Source organism: Myotis nattereri, assembly GCF_964212035.1.
Source record: "Myotis nattereri genome assembly, chromosome: 9".
NCBI lineage: Eukaryota > Metazoa > Chordata > Mammalia > Chiroptera > Vespertilionidae > Myotis > Myotis nattereri.
The window spans coordinates 42918321-42942385 of record NC_138084.1 but is presented as its reverse complement, the minus strand read 5'-3'; the positions used below and the strand labels follow the sequence as shown (position 1 = coordinate 42942385).

General features: G+C 56.9%; 1 protein-coding gene across 1 annotated transcript in view; it reads left to right on the top strand.

Moving 5' to 3' along the window:
• The window catches only part of ARAP1 (ArfGAP with RhoGAP domain, ankyrin repeat and PH domain 1), a 39213-nt gene extending 15607 nt beyond the window's left edge, over window positions 1-23606 (top strand). Inside the window, exons 9-33 of the mRNA XM_081098642.1 lie at window positions 102-208; window positions 2248-2447; window positions 4164-4249; window positions 5507-5689; window positions 6803-6977; window positions 8178-8312; window positions 10449-10584; window positions 10836-10938; window positions 11748-11943; window positions 12158-12209; window positions 12304-12467; window positions 12601-12813; window positions 13148-13253; window positions 13638-13785; window positions 13874-13960; window positions 14043-14111; window positions 14419-14536; window positions 15904-16017; window positions 16250-16395; window positions 16882-16914; window positions 20373-20455; window positions 21193-21243; window positions 21429-21492; window positions 22610-22759; window positions 22999-23606. Of these exons, the coding sequence (XP_080954768.1) occupies window positions 102-208; window positions 2248-2447; window positions 4164-4249; window positions 5507-5689; window positions 6803-6977; window positions 8178-8312; window positions 10449-10584; window positions 10836-10938; window positions 11748-11943; window positions 12158-12209; window positions 12304-12467; window positions 12601-12813; window positions 13148-13253; window positions 13638-13785; window positions 13874-13960; window positions 14043-14111; window positions 14419-14536; window positions 15904-16017; window positions 16250-16395; window positions 16882-16914; window positions 20373-20455; window positions 21193-21243; window positions 21429-21492; window positions 22610-22759; window positions 22999-23016 (2937 nt within the window). The 3' untranslated portion in view covers window positions 23017-23606. The remainder of the gene's footprint in view (window positions 1-101; window positions 209-2247; window positions 2448-4163; window positions 4250-5506; window positions 5690-6802; window positions 6978-8177; window positions 8313-10448; window positions 10585-10835; window positions 10939-11747; window positions 11944-12157; window positions 12210-12303; window positions 12468-12600; window positions 12814-13147; window positions 13254-13637; window positions 13786-13873; window positions 13961-14042; window positions 14112-14418; window positions 14537-15903; window positions 16018-16249; window positions 16396-16881; window positions 16915-20372; window positions 20456-21192; window positions 21244-21428; window positions 21493-22609; window positions 22760-22998) is intronic.
• Window positions 23607-24065: the final 459 nt, after the last annotated feature.

Sequence of the window (24065 nt, the reverse complement as noted above, 5' to 3'; positions counted from 1 at the left end):
TCTGATTCCTAAGGTACCACCTCCCCCTCCTCTCTACCCCTTCCTGGGCCTTGAGCTCCACCTCCAGGCCTTGCCCTCATTCCTTCTCACTTGCCTGCCAGGAGTACCACCTGGGCATCGGCATCACCTTCATCGACATGAGCGTGGGCAATGTGAAGGAAGTGGACCGGCGTAGCTTCGATCTCACTACCCCGTACCGCATCTTCAGGTGAGCCTCCATTGCTCACCCGCGTCCTCACTCCCTCTCACTGTTTTCATCTTGTGAGAAGCTGCCCCTTCTTGTGGGGTGGATTTCTCCTCCCTTCCCTGCCCTGCCCACCCCTGCTGGACCTTGACCTTCACTTGCTAACCTGCTCTGACCTCTCCCTTTTAAGAAATCTCACTCTTGCCCTACCCACCTCTGGCTATCATTGTCCCCCTTCCCTGCCAACTGCTCCCAGAGTTGCCCATACTGACTTTCTGCACCACCCACTCACCCTGTTGTCCCTCTAGTCTGCCCTGCTCCCTCGAAAGTGTTCATCTGACATCGGTACTTGCTTGAGATAAAAGGCTGCTTTTCCCTCCTGTCTCCTGGGACCTGTCCTGGGGACTACTTCCTGAACCTCTAAGACTCTACCATCTTGATTTCCGGGACCTCAGCTGTCTCTTTGTGGTCTGTGTCTGTCCTTTGTCCCCTCCTTGATCGGGCCTAAACTGGCAGTCAGGCATCCCTCTCACAATCCTGGACCGCTGGCTCTTACTTGCTCACCTGCCTGCCTGCCCACCCCTACCTGCCTGGTCACCCTAACTGCTTCCCGCTGCTGGCCAGGTCACCTCCAACTGCCCCCTCCCTGCCGGACTGGTCTCTCCTAACTGCCCACCCCACTGGCCTAGTCACCCCTCACTCCCACCCCTGCCAGCCTAATTTCCCCCAACTACCCCCCCCCTGCTGCCCTGGTTGCCCCCAACTGCCCCCCCGCTAGCCTGGTCACCTCTCATGGCCCTCCCCCCCTCACCCCCCCGCCGGCCTGGTCACCCCATGCAGCCTGCTGTTCAGTCATTTGGTTGTCCCTCACTAACCCCCCCCTGCTGGCCTGGTCGCCCCACGTAGCCTGCTTCTTCAGTTGTTCAGGCGTCCCTCACTAACCCCCGTGCCAGCCTGGTCGCCCCACACAGCCTGCTTATTCAGTCGTTTGGTCATCCCTCCCTAACCCCCCTGCCAGCCTGGTAGTAGGCAACCATCTTGTGAGGGTGTGAGGGTTAATTTGCATATTACCTCTTTATTATATAGGATTTCTTGCCTTTGAGGTAATTTTTGATGACATCCTTAGCCTGAGATTCTTACCATCATCCTTAATTACCACACAACCGCAACCACCCACTTTCTGGAGTTTTCCTTCTCTGTCGGTGTTATAGGGCCTGCCCATTCACCTAGTTCCTTGTCATTAGCCTTAATTCAGTTGATTTGGTGTTCAGCACCAAGGGTGTCCACCAACCTGGCACATGTAGGCTCATGCAGTTGGATGTGCGTACATGAAGACAGGCTTAGCACCTGGCTAAGGCCTTGGCGGCTTCGCAGATTCCACTGCTAGGCCTTCATGGATGAGGGTGGCTGGTCTTCAGCGCCTCTCATAAAGCAGCATTAGCAATCCATTACATCTGCAGCAGCAACACCTTCTTGGGCCATGGCGGTGGATTACGGGTGGAGCCAATCATGAATGTACACACTCAACTTGAGGACGAAAGGGAAAGAAAGAGCCAGAGGGGAAGACATCTCCCCCACCCCCCACTATAACCCCTCCACTGCTTCTCCATTGTCCTCTGGGTGCATTCTGCCTGGCACAGGCCTGTCCCTAACTGTCTCCCAGCCTCCTCTCTGCCAGTCTGCCCATCCTGCCCACAGGTCCTAGAATCTCCCATGTGCCATCCTGCCCCTTTGCACATGGTGTTCCCTCTTCCACCGCTTTACCTGGCTACGCCCTATCATCTGTCAAGCCTTAGCCAGGTATCATTTCTTCCCAGCAGCCTTCTCTACTCCCTGGGTGGGACAGAGCCCCTCGGGACTCCGCCAGCCCTCACACATCTCAGGTTCACTGTCCTTGCCTTTGCCACACCCACCTTCCTCACCGACCCAGGATGACTCCCTCTTCTAACTATGAGCTCTCAACACCTTGCTCCTCCAACTTCATGCTGTGCCCCTTTATGCTGCCCCCAAATCCTTCTGAGCCCTTTCCACCAGCCTCCCTCCTCCCATTCCTATGTCTCCAGCTTCTCAGCCGAAACAGAACTAGAGAAGGAGCAGTGGCTGGAGGCCATGCAGGGAGCCATTGCCGAGGCCCTGTCTACCTCAGAGGTGGCCGAGCGCATCTGGGCCGTGGCCCCCAACAGATTCTGTGCTGACTGCGGGGCTGCCCAGCCTGACTGGGCCTCCATCAACCTCTGTGTCGTCATCTGCAAGCGCTGTGCAGGTGTGTCTGGGGTGGAGCACTGGGCCAAGGCATGACAGGGCTGATGTGTCTGGTGGCAGGAGGTCTGTTTGGCTGGAGGGACGAGTGAAGATAGCAGTCAGATTGTGTAAGGTGCACCTGTGTGCCAAGCCTCTCCCACTGGGATTGCAAGGCAGGCATTTAACTTCTCACATCATGGGTGGGGCACTGAGGCATAGACAGGGAAAATAGCTCGTTGGGGGTCCTCGGGCAAGTAAGTGAGTGCATTTGAGCCCAGGCCTCTTGGGGTCCAGCACCCCTGCCCCCTCAGAAGAGTGGAAGGAGGCCATGTAGGAGCAGCTGGCAGGGGCCAGGTGGAGGGAGGAGCTGATGCTTCATCCAGAGGGGGATGGCAGGCAGCAGAGGGGAGGACTTGGTCAGATTTGTGCAACAGACTCTGGCAGGTTGGAAGCTGAGTTAGAGGGAGTGACACTGGAGACTAGTAAGGAGGCAGCTGCTGGAGCTGAGAGAGGAGGAGGAGGCCTGGTCTGGGGAAGCGATGGAGAGCATTCCAGAGATGGTTAGGATCTATGGTGTAAAATTTCTAGCGGCAGATTAGATGAGGAGGATGGGAAAGAAAGAGGTTGGAACTCAAGATTCATTCATCTACTCAGTCAGCATTTATTGAGGGTCTGTGATGTGCCAGGCACTGTGTCAGGTGCTGGGGACTTGGCCCCCTTAGGAGCTGACCATGTCCAGGTGGGGATCCGGGGGAGGAACAGTTTGGGAAAGTTTCCGAGCTCAGTGAAAAGCCCGAAGCCTGTGGAACATCTAGGGCAGACGTCCAGGAGGCCTTGAGCTATGAGATCTGGGTGCAGGAAAGGAACGACTGGGTTGGAGACCAGCTTAGGAAAGCATCAGCTCATGGAGGTTGAGGGTGCCTGGGGTGCAGAAGCAGGTCTGAGCCAGGCAGTTCCAGGCACTCCTAGTGCCCCCAGCCCCCTCTCTTCTACACGGGTCCTTTGTGGGTCCTGTGGGGAGCAAGGTTGTATCCCCGACCCCCCCTCGCCTTTCACCCACAGAGATTTATGAAGTGCTCACTCTGTGCCCCTTTGTCCTGGGCTCTGAGGTTAGACCCTAAAGCAGACAATCAAGGTTCCTGCTCGCAGGCAGCTTACGTTCTAGAGGGGAGAGACCGAAAATACATACACAAACGAACAGAAGTGCTAGGCAGAAAATATGTGGTAAGCCCTCTCCCCACGTCAACTGAGATTTAAATGTCAGGAACAGGCCCTGGGGAGTTGGGGGAAGAGAATCCAGGCAAAAAGAACAGTGAGTGCAATGCCCTGGGGCAGGAAGGGGCTGGAAGATTAGAAGAGGGAAGAAAATGTGGCTGAGTGGGATAGAGGGAAACATGAGATGAAGTTGGAGGAGAAGGAGGTAAGGAATTTAGAACTAATTCTGGGAACCATTGGAGGGGTTTGCAGGGAGTCAGGACTGGCCAGAGGAAGCCAGCTGGGGGCTGCTGCAGGAGCCCAGGTGATGACTGCGGACTCAGTCCTGTGGTGCAGGGAGCAGTGGTCTGTAGCTGGATTCTGGAGCTGTGTGGGGTGGAGCTGCAGGCCTAGCCCCTGGGTCCTGCCTGTGGCCTCTCCCAGTCTGCCCCTGTATGAGCACTGGGGGTTGGAATGGGGAAGGAGGTGAGTGCTTTATGCAGGAAACAGCCCAGAGGACCCAAGTCTGGCCCTCTGTCTGCAGGGGAGCACCGTGGCATGGGTGCTGGCGTCTCCAAGGTACGGAGCCTGAAGATGGACAGGAAGGTGTGGACAGAAACACTCATCGAGGTGGGAGGCCCCTGCTTTTCACCTGTATTGGGGATCTAGCTGCTGCCTGGGTCTCCCAATTCCATCTCCTCCATCTCCCAGACCCCAGCACTCTAGAGCTAGAAGAGACCTTTGGGATCATCTAGTGGGTGTGGATTTTGGAAAAGCTGATTTTTGGCAGGCAGCAAACTGAGCTAAGAATGTTTTTACAGTTTTAAAGGGTTGTTAAAAAAAAAAAAAAGACTATACAACCGACACTTTGTGTCCTGCAAAACCTAAACTATTTACTTCATTTCACCTCTCCTCACATGTGCCAGTGGATATGAGGTTAATGCTTAGGGGCACACACTCGCATGTACATTTGTGCCTGTGTACTTGGGGTTCCCAGGTACTGATGGTGGTAGTTATAGGGGAGAACCTGCAGCAGAAGGCTGGACTGACAGCCCAGCTCAGCTGCAGGCTCCAGAGCAATTTGGGTGTCACGTCCCTTGTGAGCTAGGGTTAGAGTCTGTAGCTCATAGATGCAGAGATAGAAGCCCAGGGAGAGAAAACAACTTGCCTAAAGTCACAGAGTGAGTCAGCAGCAGCAGGGACTGTTTCTGCATTCTAGCACCCCACACAAGACCTGACAAAGAGGCAAGGGGAGGTGGGCAGGAAATGGCAGTGGAACAGAGAATCAGCAGAGTGAAAGAATGAAAAACTAGTATCCTGAATGCTAGACCCCTGCAATCCTCCAGAATCTGCCCTTGCCCCTCTTCCCCTGGAGGAGCCCAGGTGGTGATTGTAGGGCTCTGTCCCAGGAACAGGGGTGTGTCTGGATTCTGGAGCTATGTGGGGTGGAGCTGCAGACCTAGCCCCTGGGGAATGTCTAAGGATATTGGACAGGATATGGTCCCAGAATCCCTGTTCACCCCATTGGCTGTCAGCTTAGCCAGCCCTCCCCCAGCTGTGATAGCCTCAGGAATGCAGAGTTCCAGATGTGGGACTGGGTGGGGAAGTAGCAAGGCCCCCAACCAGAAGCCAGGCCTGGGATGTTTACCTTCAGACTGTCTGCCTCTTGTCCTTTCACTGAGCTGAGGAGTTGGGCTCAGGCCCAGGGTTGGTGAGGGAGCACCCCAGGCCACCAACAAGCAGCCTGCCCCTCAGCTTCCCTGATGGGAGAGTGGATGGGTGGCCTGGCTCTCCCAGCCATAAGCCTGACAACCTCAAAACCAAGATTTTGCAGGTTACGGGGCCCCTGGTCATAGGCTGTCTCTAACCTCTTGTCCACATCTGTAGCTCTTCTTACAGCTGGGCAATGGCGCGGGGAACTGCTTCTGGGCAGCCAGTGTGCCTCCCAGTGAGGCCCTGCAGCCCCACAGCAGCTCCAGTGCCCGGCGGCGCCACCTGGAGGCCAAATACCTCGAGGGCAAGTACCGCCGTTACCATCCACTCTTTGGCAACCAGGAGGAGCTGGACAAGGTCAGGTCACTGGGCTTCTGGGGCCCCTTAAGAGCAACCCCTTTTCCCTACACTGTCAGGGCCCCTTTAGACCACCCCCTTTCTTCTTGTCCACACATTTCTCACCATCATAGCCCATCTTTCCCACCAGCTCTCAGTGATGAGCTGGCCTATGGAGAAACGAAGGCCCAGAGGGCAGATGGGCTGTACCTAAGCTACAGGGAGAGTTGAGGCAAAGAAAGGAGGAGCCAGGCCTGACCCTTGGACTAAGACCACATCCCAGCATCTGTCTGCCTCCCTCCCCTGCCGATTCCTCTGTCTCCCGCACCCTGTCCTGCTCCTTCTGTATCCTGCCAAAAGGAGTGAACTTGATGGGGATGCTATTTCCTGTCAGGCTCATGAAAAACAGCTGGTCGCTCTGACCACCCCCATCCACACCCCACTCAAGATGAGGCCCCCGAATGGGCCCCAGGCCCTGACAGGCTAGGAGCCAAGCCCTGGGTCCTGCTGGCTCTGCCTGAGCGGGAGGTAGTCTGCTTCAAGGCAGGGGGATGCCACTTGTGACCTCTTGTGGGCCTGCAGCCCCTCCCCCAAGAAGCCCCACCCGGAGGCTCAGTCCAGCTAGAAGCCCAGTGGGAGCCAGGCCTTTACCTCCCAGGCACCCAGGCGTCCAGCCCCCAGTCCAGCCCAGTCTGACTTGCCAGCTAGGAGGGGCGGCAACTCCCATTGGTCCGGAGGGATGGGCAGGCGGTGAGGAATTCAAATGTGGGAGGAATTAGCTACAAAGCAACCCCCTCTGCCCTTCCACAAGGCAGAGGGAGCTTGAGCTCCTCCTGAGAGCAGGCCTGGCAGCTGACAGGGTCCTGGGGCTGCAGCAGGGGTGAGCCCTGGGTGCTGGGATCCTGGTCTCTGCTGGGAAGCCCCTGTCCACCCTCTCTCCCTGGGCTTTTCTCTTCCTCCTCCTCTCTTCTGTTTTTCTTCCTCAGTCTTCTCTCTTCCAACTTGCGGATGGGTCCCCCTAGACCTGGGTGCCTCCTTCCTCATCCTTCCTATCTCTTCCCCCCATACTCTCTTTGCCCACTGGCCCACACTCCTGCTGGGACTGACCCTTTCCTCCCTCCTCGCCCCTCCCAGGCCCTGTGTGCCGCAGTCACTACCACAGACCTGGCCGAGACCCAGGCGCTCCTGGGCTGTGGAGCTGGGGTCAATTGCTTCTCAGGGGACCCAGAGGCTCCCACACCCCTAGCTCTTGCCGAGCAGGCGGGGCAGACACTGCAGATGGAATTCCTTCGGAACAACCGGACCACAGGTGAGCAACTGGTGGGGCAGTCCTTGAGGGGTGGAGCCTCCCTGCTGCTGGGGTCTGGGCCTTTGGAAGGGATGCCATGGGGTCTGGGGGCTGTGTGTCTCCTTGTGAGGTTTGATTACATACCACTCCAGCTGTAATTGCAGCTCCTTAAGGGTCCTGATATAACAGTGTGTGTGGTTTTGGGGTGTGTTTGGGTTTGCATGTCAGTGTCTGTGCATCTGGCTTCTTTATACATGTGTCCCTTTGTGTCTCTGTCTCTGCGTCTTTGTGTCTTTGTGGGTCTCTCCCTGACCTGCAGTGTGGGCCTTCAGCACTGCATCTGTGTGCCCGCATCTGTGCGTCTCTGAGTTGCTGTGGATCTGTTTCTGTGCACCTGGGAGTGTTGAGGGCTTTGGGGTTTGTGCAGACTATATCTATTTTGCTATGTTGGTTTTGCTGTGTGTGTGGGGGGGGGCGGCGGGGGGGACGGGGGAGGGGGATATTGCATTTCTCCATGTGCAGGTGACCTACAATAGCAGCCCTGTCCACTGCTCTGTCTGGGTCTCTGTCACAGACAGGTTGGGTTCCATTTGGCTTCTGCTCTTGGGGTGGATGAGGAGGAGACAGTGGGGTTGAGGGCTGCTGGTCATGGCCCAGCGCTGGCCTCTGGGGCCACATCCTAGGACTGAGGGTGGAGCTCCTCGGCCAAGGCTCCGGGCTCAGGGCCACGGGTGGGTGGGGTGTGCTGGGCTGGAGAGAGCCCAGGTGTCCAGGGAGACACAGGAGACCACCCAGCTGGCTCGGGCTTTGGGACTGAAGCAGCCAGGCTGCTTCCTTAGGCTTTGCATCATCAGGGATAAACCTCCCTTTGGGAATTGTTATCGAGTTTGCCCAAGGCCCCCCTCATTCTAGTGTGCTGGCCCTTTGCCTCAACAGGCAACAGGGAGGGTGGGGTGGGCCAGGCTGGGGAGTCAGGGAGACTTCCTGGTACTGGAGCTGGGCCTTGGGAGCAGGGTGGAATTTGCACATGACGGGGAGAATTGGAGAACGGCTGGGGCAAAACCCTGGATGTGGCAGTGAGATCCTGAGTGTGCTAGTCAGGGATCCGGGTCTGGTGACTTAAAGGCGAGCTTGGATGCCCAACCCAGGTGTGGGTGATGGACTGCCCCTTGGATGGCAAGTATGACCAGCCTTTCTACACCCCCACCCCCTTCCCCAAAGAGGTACCTCGGCTGGATTTGATGAAGCCCCTGGAAAAGCACTACTCTGTTGTCCTGCCAACTGTGAGCCACAGTGGCTTCCTCTACAAGACTGCTTCTGCTGCCAAGCTGCTGCAGGACCGCCGTGCCCGGGAAGGTGGGTGCCTGGGAAGGTGCCATTCTGGTATGGCAGCAAGGCCAGAAAAGCCAGTGCTGGACAGGTTGGTGGGCCCATGAGGGTGCCATGTGCACCCTGGCAGAGTCAACCTGGAGGGCTTCCCAGATGTGGTCTCTGGTACACAGTAGGTGCTTAATAAATGGCACGATCAGGATGTAAGTAGGGCACAGCTCTGTAGAGCCCAGCACTGCCTGTTTCCTTTGGACTAAAGAAGCCTTTATTGAACACCTACTGGTATGGGCCCTGTGCTGGGCATCTGGCATTTGGAGTCGGTGGATATTAGGACGTTTGAGGACTAAGCTTAAAGCACTGTCCCTCTTTTATCTCAGTCTTCCATTTGCTCACCAACTCTGAGTATATACACGGTCCTTACACTCCCTACAAGCACCTCCATGTCATGCTCCATTACCTCCCTGACCTCACTCCTCTCCTCACTCTGCTCCAGCCTTACTGGCCTTGCTGGTTCTCAGACATGCACACTCACACCCACCAGGGCCTTTGCACTCACTAGCCCTCGGCTCAAAATGCTTTTCTCCAAGTATCTGCATGGTCAGTCCCTCACTTTGTTCGGGTCTCTGTTTAAATGTCACTCCTTAGAGACTTCATCCTGAACCATTTTATCCAAAATAGCCCTCCCTATTGACCCTGCTTTCATCCTACTTTCCTACCATTTATCTGACATTAATCTGTTTATAGGTCTGTTTATTGATTCTCTGTGCCCCACTGAAACATAAGCTCCTCTTGGTCATCACTGTAGCCCCGAGCCTAGAACAGTGCCTTGTACCCAGTGGGCACTTACTTGGCAAATGTCTGCAGGCTGAAGGGTGACTGAGACAAGGCTGGTCCTTAGAGGGAGCTCAGCCTTGGGGGGCAGGTTCTGGGACACATCACCCTCAGAGGGCATGCCATGCTCTTGTAGATAAGATGAGAGACAGAGTCCGTGGTGGGAACACTGTCAAGACCATTGCTCACCGCGTCCCTCAGCATCCCCTGTTGAGGCCCTCCGACTCCAGAGAGATTTCTTTGGAGTCTGTGCTGCGCATCACCTCACTCTCCCTGAGGCACTGTCCAGTCTACCTCTCTCTGCCTGAGGGTGTCATTTCTTTAGCTGCCTGAGTCATCCTTTTTTGTCCTGGGTTCCAGGAAGCCCTGAGCCAGTGTAAAGTTCAATGCTTCATGAGTCTGAATGACCTTGACATTCTGTTCTTTCTCCTGCCTTTCCTGGCCCAGATTCCTATTTCTGTTCCTTTATGGAATCTTGTCAGAGTCCTTGGAGCAATTATAAGGGGAGGCAGAGTATAGAGTAATGGGTGCTGCTGGCAAAGGAAGGTGGGTGCAGGAGAGGGAGGGGCACATGGAAGGCTTCTTATGGCGATTGAACTGGCTTTGAAGGATGATGGGTGCAGGGAGGGAACAGGATGAGAAAAGAAGGGAGGTGGGGTATGTGCCCAGAAAGGGGGCTGGAGAGGTGGGAACAGGCAGACCCAGCAGGGCCTTGAATACCAGGCCGAGGGCCACAGACTTTGTTCTGAGGACAAGGGGGTGGGATGGGTAATGGAAGAGTTTTGAGCTGAGGAAGGACAGAATCTGGTTTTGTTAGAGCACTTTTTAAAAAATTAATCTTCACCCAAGGATATTTTTTCCATTGATTTTTAGACAGTGGAAGAAGGAGGTTGGGGAGAGAGAAAGGGAGTCAATGATGTGAGAGACACATCAATTGGTTGCCTCCCACATGCGCCTCACCTAGGGCTGGGGATTGAACCTGCAACCCAGGTACATGCCCTTGACTAGGAATTGAACCCAAGACCCTTTGGTGTGCAGGGCAGCACTCTAACCACTGCGCCCACTGGCCAGGGCTAGATCACTTTTGACTCTTGGAAGAAGCGAGGCTGGAAGAGCAGTGAAGAGGCCACTGCAGTGGTCCGGGGAGAGGCGGGGCTGGGCTGGGCTGGGTCACAGGGCTGCAGAGAGGAGGGTGGGATTGGGGGAAGCTTGTGAGATAGAATGAAGAGGACATGGACCAGGTAGGTGTGGGAGCCCAGGGAGGATGCAGAGGTGGGTTTTAGGTGAGGGTGGGTGGCTCTCTCATGGTTCCCCTGACCAATTTCTCCCCAGAGTTCAGCCGACGCTGGTGTGTCCTTAGTGACGGGGTCCTGAGCTACTATGAGAATGAGCGGGCAGTGACCCCCAACGGGGAGATTCGGGCCAGCGAGATTGTGTGCCTGGCAGTGCCCCCTCCTGACACCCACGGGTGAGCACCCCTGGTCAGAATCACAGGCTATTATTCCTATAAGATCTAACCCCCCACCATTACCCCCTTGGGAAGAAGCCCAGGGAGGGGCAGGACCTCCTCAGAGTCACACAGCCTCCTGAGGCCCCACCTTGGGCTTTCCCACCAACTCTTAGGGGGCCAGGTGAAGGGCACTCACAAGGGCAGAGAGTAGCAGTGATGGGGGGCTGGGCTGGGGGGTGGGGGCTGAATCCTGGCCTGTGTATCTACAGCTTTGAGCACACCTTTGAGGTGTACACGGAGGGAGAGCGACTATATCTGTTTGGACTGGAGAGTGCGGACCTGGCTCGTGAGTGGGTCAAGTGCATTGCTAAGGTGGGCCTGGGTAGCAGGAGGTGGGAGGGAGTCCTACAGGGCGTATGGTGGGACCTCCTGGTGGATCCCATATATGCCAGCTCCCCCAGGATGGAGGGCAGCTGACACAGGGAAGGCTCTCAGGCCCAGGGCCTAGCATAATCTGCAGCACTCTGGGGGTGGTCAAGAAACCTGTCTCAACTATGTGGGCCTTGTACTCCATAGGTGCTCAATATATGTGTAATAATGAATGGCAGGCAGAGCCGTCTTAGGATGGACAGTGCTGACTCCCGTGGTCTCCTTGTCCTGGAGGAAGGAGGCAGGGAGCCTGCAGAGGAGAGCTCTGCCCTGGGGACTCCAGCCAGGCTCCTCTGGGGTCCCCGTGCTATGAGGGCCGGTGACTTTTATCATTCCCTTGGTCATTGCTCAGTCATCTGTGGGGCTCCTGATGGTCATTCCTCAGAGCCCTGGGGACCCAGATGAATGTCTTGGTCCTGGCTCTTCAGCTGCTCCATGCTGATGGGGAAGACAGATAGGGTCCGGATAGCAATGTAGTATAATCAGTGCCACAGCAGAGGGTAAGGAAGCTTTGGCGCCCTGGGGCACAGAAAAGGACATCCTTCTCTCGTGTCGGGATGTTTTCCAGAGGAGGGCACATCTGAGTGGGTCTGATATGGGGCATAATACACCTGAGTCCATCCACTCTGCTGGGTTCTGCCCTGGGGAAGACAGAGGAGGCAGCTGGGTGGGCAGTGGGCATGCACCCACAAGCCAGGGTGTCTGGGCAGGTAGTGCTGATGGCGGAAGCAGTTTCTGGTCTTCCCCAACAGGCGTTCGTGCCTCCCCTGGCTGAGGATCTGCTGGCCCGGGATTTTGAGCGGCTTGGGCGCCTACCCTACAAAGCTGGCCTGAGCCTGCAGCGGGCCCAGGAGGGCTGGTTCTCTCTCACCGGCTCCGAGCTCCATGCCATCTTCCCAGAGGGGCCTTGCGAGGAGCCATTGCAACTGCGGAAACTGCAGGAGCTTTGTGCGTGGATCCAGCCCTGGGGCCCCAACCTGCAGGGCACCGGATCCTGGGCTCCCAGGCTCCCAGCCCCTCCCTGGAAGTCTGAATGCTACCCTGTGACCCCATATGCTGGCGGGTGGGTCCTGGGGGTGTGTGTGTTCAGAGAGCCTCAGGAGGGAGCAAGTTGGGGACCGTGAACAAGGCCCAGGCCTCACTTCTCCTGGCTCCTCCACAGCCGTCCAAGGGGACAGCGAGAACCAGGTGTTGGTGCTGGTGGAGAGAAGGAGGTGAGCCCTGGCCTCCCTGAGGGGCGCTGAGAAGCCTGGGAGGGCGGGGCAGGCTTAGACCCCAAGTGACTGACTGTCCCTGTGAAATACACAGGACACTGTATATCCAGGGAGAACGGCGCCTGGACTTTGCGGGCTGGCTGGGGTCCATCCAGAAAGCAGCGGCCAGCTCGGGGGATACGCTGTCGGAGCAGCAGCTGGGAGACTCGGACATTCCCGTGATAGTGTTCCGCTGCGTGGACTACATCACGCAGTGTGGTGAGCCCTGTCCCAGAGGCCAAGCCGCCCCTTCCCAGAGTCCCCGTGAAAGTAGCGGGGAGGCCCCACCCCAGGACCAATGCCTTAGGCCCTCAGTTTTGTCCACTCCCAGCTCAGCCCCACCCCTCTCCAGGCCTGACCTCCGAGGGAATCTACCGCAAGAGTGGACAGACTTCGAAGACGCAGCAGCTGCTGGAGAGCCTGCGGCAGGATGCTCGCTCTGTGCGCCTCAAGGAGGGCGAGCAGCATGTGGACAACGTCTCCTCGGCGCTCAAACGCTTCCTGCGAGACCTGCCTGATGGGCTCTTCACTCGAGCCCAGCGCCTCTTCTGGCTGGAGGCTTCAGGTGGGCTCTACATCCGTGCCTAGTGAGATCCAGGCCAGTGCTGCTGACTTGCCCATTCCTGTCTCAGGATTCCAGCCCCTCCCCAGTATGCACTTGGGCTTAACGAGCCCCAGCAGGCAGCCTCCAGTCCCCCTCCCTCCTGTTTATCATTCCTATTGTCACTCTATACGTTGCTGGCAACTCCTGAGTGCCTGGTAGGATTTGCCCTGGAGGGGGCAGGGAGTACTGTTTCCTGGGGTAAGAGGCAGAGCAGCCAGAGGGTTGGGATGGGGGGGGTGGTTACGGTTGGAGGGGGCAGGGAGGGTCCTGACCTCATCTATCTTCCCCAACCCAGAGATTGAGGATGAGGAGGAGAAGATCTCCAGGTACCGAGGGCTCCTGGCACGTCTGCCACCCGTCAACCGGGCCACAGTGAAGGCCCTTATCAGCCATCTGTACTGGTGAGGAGCACTACTACTGCAAGGCTCGGGGGGAATGAGGTAGAGAAGATTCTTCTATCCCAGCCCTGTTGACTGCCCTCCCCTGGGAACCAGGTAGGCCTGGGAACTGAGTGTTGACTTATGAGGTTCCCTAATCTTGGACACTTTGTCTCCCAACTTCCTGCAGTTGGGAGAATAGAGACCTTGGCCAGGTCTCCAGCTTCCCAGCCCTACTCTTCCCAAGGACCCAAGACATGGCCAAAAAGATTGTCCCCACTTCCCCTTAATTAGCTCTGCTCCGACCAGGATCTTTCCTGGGCTCTCTCCAGTCATAGTCCTGTCAGGAATTGGGAAGATGAGGTGGGCCGGACTCCTCATTCAAAGCCTCCGTCCTTCCCTGTGCAGCGTCCAGTGCTTCTCCGACACGAACCAGATGAACACACACAACCTGGCCATCGTGTTTGGGCCCACGCTCTTCCAGACGGATGGGCAGGACTACAAGGCTGGCCACGTGGTGGAAGACCTCATCAACCACTATGTGGTGGTGTTCAGTGTGCGTCCCTAGCCTGTGGGGGTGGAGGGCAGGGCTGAGCCTCCCGTGCAGCAGTGACCATCTGTTTCTGCCCCTGCCCCCTTCCCAGGTGGACGAGGAGGAGCTGAGGAAGCAGCGGGAAGAGATCACCGCCATTGTAAAGATGCGTGTGGCTGGCACTGCCAGTGGGACACAGGTGACGGACAGGACCTGGGGTGGGGGGCCCAGGCCATCCACCTGCACCCACACCCCAGGCATCCAGCCCTTTCTCCTTACAGCACGCTGGTGATTTCATCTGCACTGTGTACCTGGAGGAGAAGAAGGCAGAGGCTGAGCAGCATATCAAGGTGGGGGCCCGGGACCTAGAAGCCAAGCAACCAGAAGAGTCAGGCTGGGCCAGGCACAGGCTCAGATGGCTGGGGGAGCAGGGCTTCTATCCCAAAGGGAGCCCCGGTTTGGGACCTGCATCTGGGTGGTGCTCGGCCTGTCTCTTCCCTACCTCCCCACCCAGCTCATCAGGATGACTCAGAGACACCCCCCCGCCCCCCGCATCCCCAGCCTTCAGAGGGCCCTGAGAGGGGAGGGCTGGATCGTACAGCAAGGTTGTGGTGGGGCGGGGGATAGGGTAGGCTGATCTCCTCCCGGTCTCTACAGATCCCAGCATCCATGACAGCTGAGGAGCTGACTCTGGAGATCCTGGATCGCAGGAATGTGAGCATCAGGGAGAAGGACTATTGGACCTGCTTTGAGGTCAATGAGAGGGAGGAGACAGGTGGGTGACCACCAGGATATGGTGCCAGCGTGTCCTTGTCCGGGCTGCAGCCCCAGTGTGTCTTCCCTTACTCTGAAGTGTGGGGACAGTGGTGGTGAAGGGGGTTTGGGATGATAGATTGTTGTCACCTATGATCTCAGTCATGGTGGTAACGGTGCTGGTGGGGCTTGAGGTCATGGTTATAGTGCTGCTGATGGGAGGGACAGTAAAGGGGTATATGGTGTTAGCTAAGACGATGTTTTCTCAGGTCTCAATGAGAATAGTGTTGCTTGCAAAGGTAATGGAGCTGAATTTGATCATGGGATTGATCATGTGACCTTGTTGGTGGTGAAGGGGACAGTGGGTGGTGATGACCATGGGGTGGGTGGGGTGGTGGTGTAGGTAAGGATACTTGTGTTGGTGTTATGAAGAGGCTATGGTAGTGAAGGGGGGGTGATAAAGGCATTTTAGGGTGAAGGGTGATCTTGATGGCTGTGGACGGTGAGGGTATCTCTGTTCATTTTTACTGTTATTTGTGGAGTTCTAGGCTGACATACAGTCTCTACCTCCTACGGGTTAGTCTGGTATGGAACAGATATTAATCCTGTGAGCATAACAGTAAATGTACAACTACAGCTGTGTCGCTGCTGTTCAGGAAAGGGCCACCACACCACCAGAACTTATAACAGGGCCTCTGGCTTTGGGGTCCCTGAACTAGGATGTGAAGAAAAGGGGTTACTTGGTGAAGAGGGGGAACAGCATGGGCAAAGGCCCTGTGATGGCCAGAGGCAGCGCCCTTTCAGTGAGCTTGAGATAAGGGCCGTGAGCGGTGGTGGCACTGGTGGGCTGTGATACAGGTGGAGAGGTGGCCACTTGGGGCCTGACGACAGTGCGAGGCCAGCGAAGGGTAGTGACTGGGAGTTTGAAAAGCTGTCTCCTTGCTGCTGGGTGGAGAGAGCTGGGGGAGATGGGAGTGAGAGCCCATGCAGGGGACCAGTTCGGAGGCCACAGTAGGAGTCTGAGGAGAAGATGGTAACATGGCCAGGAGACAGCAATGGAGCCGGACAAAAGCAGGGAGACTTGTCTGGAGGGAGGCTGAGAGGGAGGAGGGGTGGCTTTGGCTGGGCTGCCTGGCGGGTGGGGCAGTTTCCTCACGAGGACAATAGGAAAGCTCACCGCTTGGGTTTGGACTTGTTGGGTCGAGCAGCTGTGGTGCCAGCAGGATGTGTCATGCCTGAAGCTCGGGTGTGGGAGGAGGTCATGGTGGTTGTGGTGGTGCTAGGCGGCGGTGAGGGAACAGCATGGGCAAAGGTGATGTGTGTCCATGTGCCTGCCCTCAGTGCTGTCACGCCACGTGACTGGTGACAATGGGTGTGCCCTCTCCCCAGAGCGCCCCCTGCACTTTTCGGAGAAGGTGCTGCCAATCCTGCACGGGCTGGGCATAGACAGCTACCTGGTGGTGAAGAAGTACCAGTCCATGGAGGCCATGTTGCTGTACCTGGGTAGGTGGTGTACCTGGATGGGTGTAGCTGGGTGGGTGGTATCTACAGGGCCGGGCAGGACCTGGCAATGTGATGTGTGGTGTTGCTCAGGCAGTGGGCACCAGACGGGCAGGCCTCTTCAGAGGCTGGGGTAGGATGGGGCACTTTCCTTTATCTTGGGACCCTACCCTGGGTGTCTGGACCCACGGGTAGGAGGTTTGTGTAGTCCATGCCCACTCCAGTCCTTCCCCAGCCAGCCATGTGGGTGACACCAAGCATGGCATGATGAAGTTCCGCGAGGACCGCAGCCTCCTGGGCCTGGGCCTGCCCTCAGGTGGCTTCCACGATCGCTACTTCATCCTCAACAGCAGCTGCCTGCGGCTCTACAAGGAGATCCGGGTGAGTGGCCCTGCTGGGCCCTGCCTTGCGAAGGGCCCTGCACCAGAGTGTGCACAGACACCCATGCACAGGTGTTCCCTTGGGTTTGCCAGTGGGAGCGTCTCTATTGAGGCGTCTTGGGCCAATATAGCAGTGGCCCTGGGTGGCTACTCTGCTCTGTTCTATAGCCCCACTAGGCCCTGGAACCTGGATGCCATTATATCAGACCTGTGCCTGTGCCTTGTTATGATATACACAGGCACATGCTATATGGTGACAGCCCAACTTGTGACCTAGGCATGTCTTGTTGCTGCACAGGTCATGTCCCCTGTGGGCCCACCCTGTCCATATGCTGGGTGTCTTCCCAGACCAGACCCTATCCTGACAACCTTTCCCCCAACGTCTTTTGCAAATACATGCTACACCCCACCACGCACCACAACACACACCGTCCTGGCTCTGGACCTGGGCCTCCTTCTTCTGTAACCCTGATCCTCTATCAAACAGAGCCAGAGGCCGTGGAGCGGGGCCCCTGAGACCGTGAGTAGCTGTGGGCCAGCTGCCAGCTGCCTTACAACACCTGGGGGCCGAGTGAGCCTGGGGGGAGCATGAGGACAAGCCAGAGTTCCTGGCCGTCTCCAGGCATGGTTCCCTGCCCCCTCGCCTGTCAGCACTGGCCCCACCCTGGGCTTGTGGCCTAGGTTCCTGCCCTTCATCCCCAAACCTCTCCCAGAGTCCTCTTCCTAAAGTAGGAGTCCCCCATTAATGTGATGCTCTAGAATTTTCCAGACAACTCAGTGTAGAGGCGGAGGAGCCAATAACAGAGGCCCCTAGATTTGAATTAGAGTACTGGTCCTCATCTCCTGTCACCTCTGGAGCCACCCTCTTTTTAACCCTAGACAGGGTTCTGGGGCTATCAGAAGGGCCTTGCTACTGTCCTGATCCTAAAACACGAGGGAGGGGCTACAGAGGCTTGTGACCTATGGTAGGAGTTTCCACCTCCTGGCCCAGTTGCCAGCCCTTGTTTGCACACCCCTGGGAGAGGAGAGCTCATCTAGTCCTCCCACAGGGCTGCCCTAGACCTAAAGGGGTACTTCTGCCTGGCAGAAGGCTCTTGCCAAGATTCAGCGAGAATATGTCTTGTGACACCTCTGTGGGTCCCAGCTGTGCCTCGGGGGCCACAGAACATAGATGCCCTGCAGAGACAGGCAGCAGAAATGTGTTCCCAGCCGAGGGGACTAACCTGAGCTCCCACACCACCCCCACCAGTGTCTCCAGCCCTTCCTGCCACTTCATCTCCTGAGAACATCCGGACAGGCCTAGCTGCCATGGAGGAAGCAGAGTAGATGGAGCAGGACCCTCACCTCCCTTTCTTTGCACATTATATCTCTATTAATGCAGCCTGGGCTCCTGCCAAGCCTTGTGGGGACTGCCTCCTCTTCTTTACCTCCCTCTATGATTGCATCCTTAACTTCTGGGCCTGTCTACCTCTTCAGTCAGTCCCCCTTGGTTCTGGGATGTTATTTCCCTGGCCCTCTCCCTCTAAGGATAGTAGCCCCTTGGAGCAGACCAAGCCCAAGTGGACAGTGTGGCTGAGGCACCTGGAAAAGCAATGGCTGATCCCTTGGCATCGAGGGGAGAAGACAGGAGAGCTAGGAAGAGGGAACAGATGCAACGTTTGTCAAACCCTTCACATTCTGGGACATGTGATCTCATGCTGCCCTGGGAGGAAGGGCCCTGTCCCCATTCCACAGGTGGGAGACAGGTTTTGAGTGACTTGCCTCAGGCCATCTCAAGGTCGTAGATAGATTCACCCCCAGATTTGTTAGCATCAAAGCTTGAGCTTCTTATTCCTTGAAGCATAGGAGTCAAGGACTCTGCAGGCAGGGGCTGACGAGTGCACGGGTGAGTGGTGCTCTCCCCAGTGGCTGCCAGCGCCTCGGCCTGACAGAAGCCCCAGGGAGGTGTGTTTTGGCTACTGAGGTGCTTCTAATTTTGGTATTTGCTGGTTTATGGGGCAACAGGACAGAATATTTGGGACAATCCCTGGCATTTGATATGTGAACCCTTTCCTTGTCCTAGGAAACCTTTGTTAAAGACCCCAAGGCACCTGAGAAAGGCACATTCTAGAAAGATCTTGGTTCCAGAGATGTCTGTGAGCATCCAGGGGTGAACTTCCTTCTCTGCTAGTGACCTGAGACCTCAGAGATGCTGGAAACATGAGCTGGTTGATTAGAAATGAACTCCGTGGGGACCAATGATTACACTGACTGCGACTCCCCTTGCCTGCCCCCAGCCCTCCTCACCCCTCCTGTGTCAGCCATGCACATGCCACCCATGCACCATGCACACCGAGCTCGAGGCGGCTGAGGCCTGAGGCGGTTTTTCAGATTCTCATGGAGCCACAGCCTGGGTCGAATTCCTCAATTCCCATAATTCTCTCCACGCCCTGACCGGACTCATCATGCCTGTCATACCCACAGCCCTGTCCCTTTCCCTCTTTTCTTCCACTTCACTTCCTCTCATGCCCTCAGCCTGACTTCTGAGCCTGCTTTCTATTCCCTCAACCTGCCGCCTTCCATACCTGCAGCCCAGTTTCTCCACATCCTTTCCTCTGAGGCCCAGCGCCCACGGCGCAGCTACGGCTGCCGCCCAGTTTCTTTTACAGCCTGTCCCAGTCTCCAGACCTGCCACCTGCTTTCTTTCAACCTGCAGTCTGATGTTTTCAGCTCTCTCAGCTCCTGCACGTAGGTTTCCTCCTTGTATCCTTCCCACACCTTGTTTCTCCCATATCCGCAGTCTAATTTCCCTTCCCCTGCCCGGCTTCCTCCATGCCTGCAGCGCGGATCGTCTTGTGCCCACGGCCCAGTTTGTCCCAGGCTGTCTTGGGCCGGTGCTGTGTGTAGGAGACATGGGGCTTCTCCATCAAGGCCTCGGTCATCAGGGGGAGTGGGTGAAAGCTGGGTAAAGGGTCCTGGTGAGCTGCTCTTAAGCCACGACTTATGACAGTACTGAAACTTCCACTAATCCCTAGGCAGCCTATCCTTTAGTGACCTCACAAGGAACCCGCCAGTTCCTGAAATTTTCTCTCTCCCTGGCCATTCCTTAGTTCCCTCTTTTCTTGCACAGGAGCCATGCCTGGGGGTGCCTGGGAGCAATGGTGGGAAACATGGTGGGGTTGGCTCAATCTCTGACCCCCAGTTTTGGTTGTAAGTGAGTCCATCCCCCCTGCCATTCACCCTGGTGCCACTGCTGACTCCAGGGGTGCCTGGTGGGGACGGAGCTTCAAGTAAGTGGCTCCCAGAGCAGGAGAAAGTCTCATTAGCTTGACCTCCAACCAACAACCTCTTCCTTGGGGGGGTTATTGCTCCCATCCCCCTGCCTCCGAGCCAGCCTGCTCCTTCCACGTCCAGACCCATATGCAGAGGTGGGGGCCAGAGGTGAGCCTGTCGATGTCCTGGTGCCCCTCCCCAGTACATCGGTCTCTCGCTTCCTGACATAGACCATTGGGAAGTTCTTCCTTTGGTCTACTGAACAGGTGTTCTGCTTCAGCTTGAGTCATCAGCCTTCCCCTCGTGGAGCCAGCGAGCGATAGCTGTTGGCCCCACGGCCTTCTGTTCATACCGTCAACCCTGGAGCCTCCATGGGGCAGCGAGGCGTGAGAGATAAATAACCTGAGACAAACAGGAGCAGCCAAGCAGCTGACGCTCCCAGAGCACACACGCTTGTTCAGTTTGGTGCCGGAGGGCGGTGTGCAGATGTCTCTCTCTGGGACTGGGACTCACTGCTCTGGACCCCACTGGAACGGCTGCCTAGGGGACTGAGGGTTGACTGTCTGATGCCGCTGTAGGGAGAGAGGCCTGGGGGCTTCATTGTGCTGATTGTGAACAGGGAGGGGCTGGGTGAGGGAGGAGGGAGGTACCTAGTGGGGAGAAGTCCCCCAATGTCCACCCCGACAGACTGAAGTACCCTCTGCCTCTGCCCTCCCCCTTTCTCAGAGTCACAGACCTGAGAAGGAGTGGCCCGTGAAGAGCCTCAGAGTCTACTTGGGAGTGAAGAAGAAACTCCGGCCACCCACCTGGTGAGCTGGACCTGGGGAGATGGGTCTGTAGCTGGGGTCTGTGGGGGCTCAGAACAGATGGGGAGAGGTACACCTGGGGGCTTTACAGGTGGCTTCGGTGGTTTTGAAGGTGTCCAGCAGTATCAGCGTCACCTGGAAACACATTAGTAACTCCACTTCTGGGGTCCCACCCAGACCTGCTGGCGGGTGGATCCCGGGGGTGGGGCCAGCAGTCTGTGCTGTAATCAGTGTTCAGGGAACTCTGATCCTTGCTCATATTTGAGAACTACTGGCCTGGATTGAAACCCTTTTACTGACTATCTCTGGGACCTTTCTGTGCCTCACTTTGTACATCTGTAGAATGGGGAAAATAATACGACAGTTGGTTCAGAGGGTGGCTGTATGTTTTCAACAATTGAAAAGTGATGCATAGCCATAAGTATTGTTATTAATTTAAGAAGCCACCAGGCTTGGTGTTCTGACTTTCTTGACTCTTCTGCTGACTGTGCCTGGCTTTATCTGAGGGACTAGGGCAGGACTAGGGTGGGGTAGGGCTGAGGATGGGGGAGCCAAGCGCCTGGGAGGCGGTGAGGAAGGTAGGGGCTGTGAGAGGAGAGGCGGTAGCTAGGATATGCTACCCTTGCAAGAAGGCCCTGAACTCTGCTCCCAGCTCTGGCCCATGCTTCTGGGCTCTTGCTGGGAGCCTGGGCTGTGAGGCCGCTGGGGGCTGTCAACTGACCCCACTCACCCCTCTGCAGCTGGGGCTTCACTGTGGTGCACGAGACAGAGAAACACGAGAAGCAGCAGTGGTGAGCGAGGGCCCTGTCTTGAGACCCCAGGCCGAGGAGAGATGGTAGCCTGTCCCCCTTGAGTGGGTCCCCCTCACTGTCCAGATCTGTGCCCGACCCTGAGACCCTGGGCTGGGGAGATGGGCAGGGTGTTCCCTGCTCAGCCCAGCCCTTGGCAGCATCCAAACCTGTGCCCCGCCCTGCAGGTACCTCTGCTGTGAGACACAGATGGAGCTCCGGGAGTGGTTCGCCACCTTTCTCTTTGTGCAGGTACCAGGTGCAGAGGGTAGGACTGGGTGTTGGGGGAAGGGGGTCCCGAGGAGGCATTCATTGTGGTGAATGGGATGTTTGCTTCTTCACTATTCAGGCTACCAATTGTTCAAGGAGATTTCGAGTTGTTTTTAATTCATTTTGTTTGTTCCTTTACTCATTAAAGCCTTCCCAGTGCCTGCTCTGGTCCGTCCTGGAGCCAGGCATGCTAGAGACAAAGGGTGCAGACCCCTGTCCTTGGGTGGGTGTGTGGGGAAGGCAGCAGGGAGAGGGGGTCACGGGAGCTGAGTCTTCGTGGATGAGGGAACATTCAAGCAAAGGTAGGGGGTTGGGGGTGGCTTCTAGGCAAAGGGAACAGTTTACGCAAAGGCATGGCAAGAGAGCTACAGGCTGTCCAGCGAGGTGTAGAGGGAGAAGCTAGGAGTGCCAGACGCTGGCACTAGAAAGGGAATCGAGCAAAGCCTCAAAGACCCTTGAAGGCCACAGAAGCTGAAGTTGACCTAGTCGGCAGTTTTAAGGGAGAGTGTTAAGCAAGAAAGAGTGGTGTGGGTTTGAGTTTCAGAGGACTCATTCTGGATGTGGCATACAGGGGAGGATGGACTACAGGGCGGCCTGGAGGTGAGGTGGCCAGGGAGGTGGCTGCTGCAGCGGGCCAGGTGGGAGCAGGCTGGGGACTTGGAGCAGGGCCAGAGGGGTTGGGCCAGAGGTTTTAGCTGAGAGCTCAGAATTGTTTAGGAAGAAGACAGACAAAACTGTACCAGGACCTGGGCTGAGTTCTTTTAGCAGTCAAGGTCTAAAGGGAAACGGTAGACGCTGTAGTTTTCTTGGTTCCTGGTGAGAGGAGGCAAACTGTTTTATTGGTGCTGCGTTTTCAGAGCAGCTTGTTTGTGGACCGGGAGATGAGAGTTGTTGGGTAACATAATTGGCTGGACTTTGCCAGGAATACAGTCATGTTCTCCTAACAGCTGCTTCTCATATCGGCTGGGATCAAAGCTGAGGGTGTCACCTCAGATCACAGCTGGAGTCATTTCTGGGAAGGGTGGGCGGATCTGAAGCTGAGTGTCTGGGCCAAAGCTGATCCCGGGTCTCAGCATCCCCCTCCTCCCCTGCTCTCCAGCACGACGGCCTGGTGTGGCCCTCAGAGCCCTCACGCGTGTCCCGGGTGGTCCCCGAGGTCCGGATGGGCAGCGTATCGCTGATCCCCCTGCGTGGCAATGAGAACGAAATGCGCCGGAGCGTGGCTGCCTTTGCCGCGGACCCCCTTTCTGTGAGTGGCTCTCCATCCCTGTGGGCAGGGCTGGGGTCTTGGCTGGATGCTACCTTCCACCTGACTTACCTCTTTGCTTCTCCTTTCTGAGTGCCCTGGGGCTCTGTTCCTCTGTCCTCAGTAGGAGTCCTGACAGGCCCCTTTGGTTCACTTGGTTCGTGGGAGCCCTCTCTCCACCTCGGCCCCTGTGAGCCTTCACAAGGTGCTTATGAAATCTGGGCTTCTGTGTCTTTCCGCAGCTCCTGAGAAACATGTGAGTGCAGGAGCCAGTCCCTGGCTCTGGGATTCTTGCTGCCTGGAAGCCTTCCGGTTCAGACACCCTCATGCCCTGCGTGCCTGCCGTGAGCCAGCAGAGGGCGCATGAGGAAGCTGCACCCCCACATTCCACATCCAGACTGCAGCATGGGGATCCCTGGCTGGGGTGGGGACAGCAGGGCCTATCTGAAGAGGAACCCCGCACCTGCTCTGTCCAGGTGCTCAGCCTTCCTGGCCTGGTCTGCTCTCCCCCAGGGTCACCCACCCTGAGTTTGAGAGGTTGGAGAGATAGGCATCAATCAGGAACTCTGGAGGGACACCATCCTTCCAAAGGCTCGAGGCTTTGGGGCCCCCGCTGGAAGGGAGCCTGCCACCTTGCACCAACAACAGAAAGCTGATACTCTAAGGAACACTCAACTGGGGGGAGGCGGGGGGAGCTCTTGGGTAAGTTTCTATGGGGCCGAGAGGTGGACTTGGGGGTCTTCAGCCCCTCTTCTGGTCTGGGCTGCCTGGGAGGGCCCAGGTTGCCTGGTGCCTCTTCCCCACTTTGGGGACCTTTTGATACTATAAATATATATATCTGTGTATTTTATTCTGTGTGGTGCTGAGGCCTGTGATTCGTTCGGGGTTTCTGGTGTTCCAGTGTAGGAGGAGACAGGAGCCCAGGAGCCCAGAGGTGAGTGCTGGAGCCCTGAGGCCGGGCCTGGGCTCTGCTCTCTTGGCCCTGCAGCCACTCTCCCCTGCCCCAGGCAGAGCCACAGCCTGGCACCATGCCATCCCCACTGTACTTCTGTGCAGCCAGGGTGGGCAGCACTGGTGCCGATTCTGGCCAGGACAGACCCCCATCCAGACTGGCCCCTATTCCTGAGCAGGAGCCTGTGTGTGGCATGTGTGTGACTCGGAAGTCTCCCACCAGCTCCTCTGAGACAAAGTCACAGGGTCACAGGAGTTTTATTAAATTAGGAAGACGGGCCTCAGGGTACTCTTGGCCCCTGTGCATAGCCCTCCAGAGGTAGGCCTTGTCTGGCACAGGGAAGCTGCCCTCACTAGG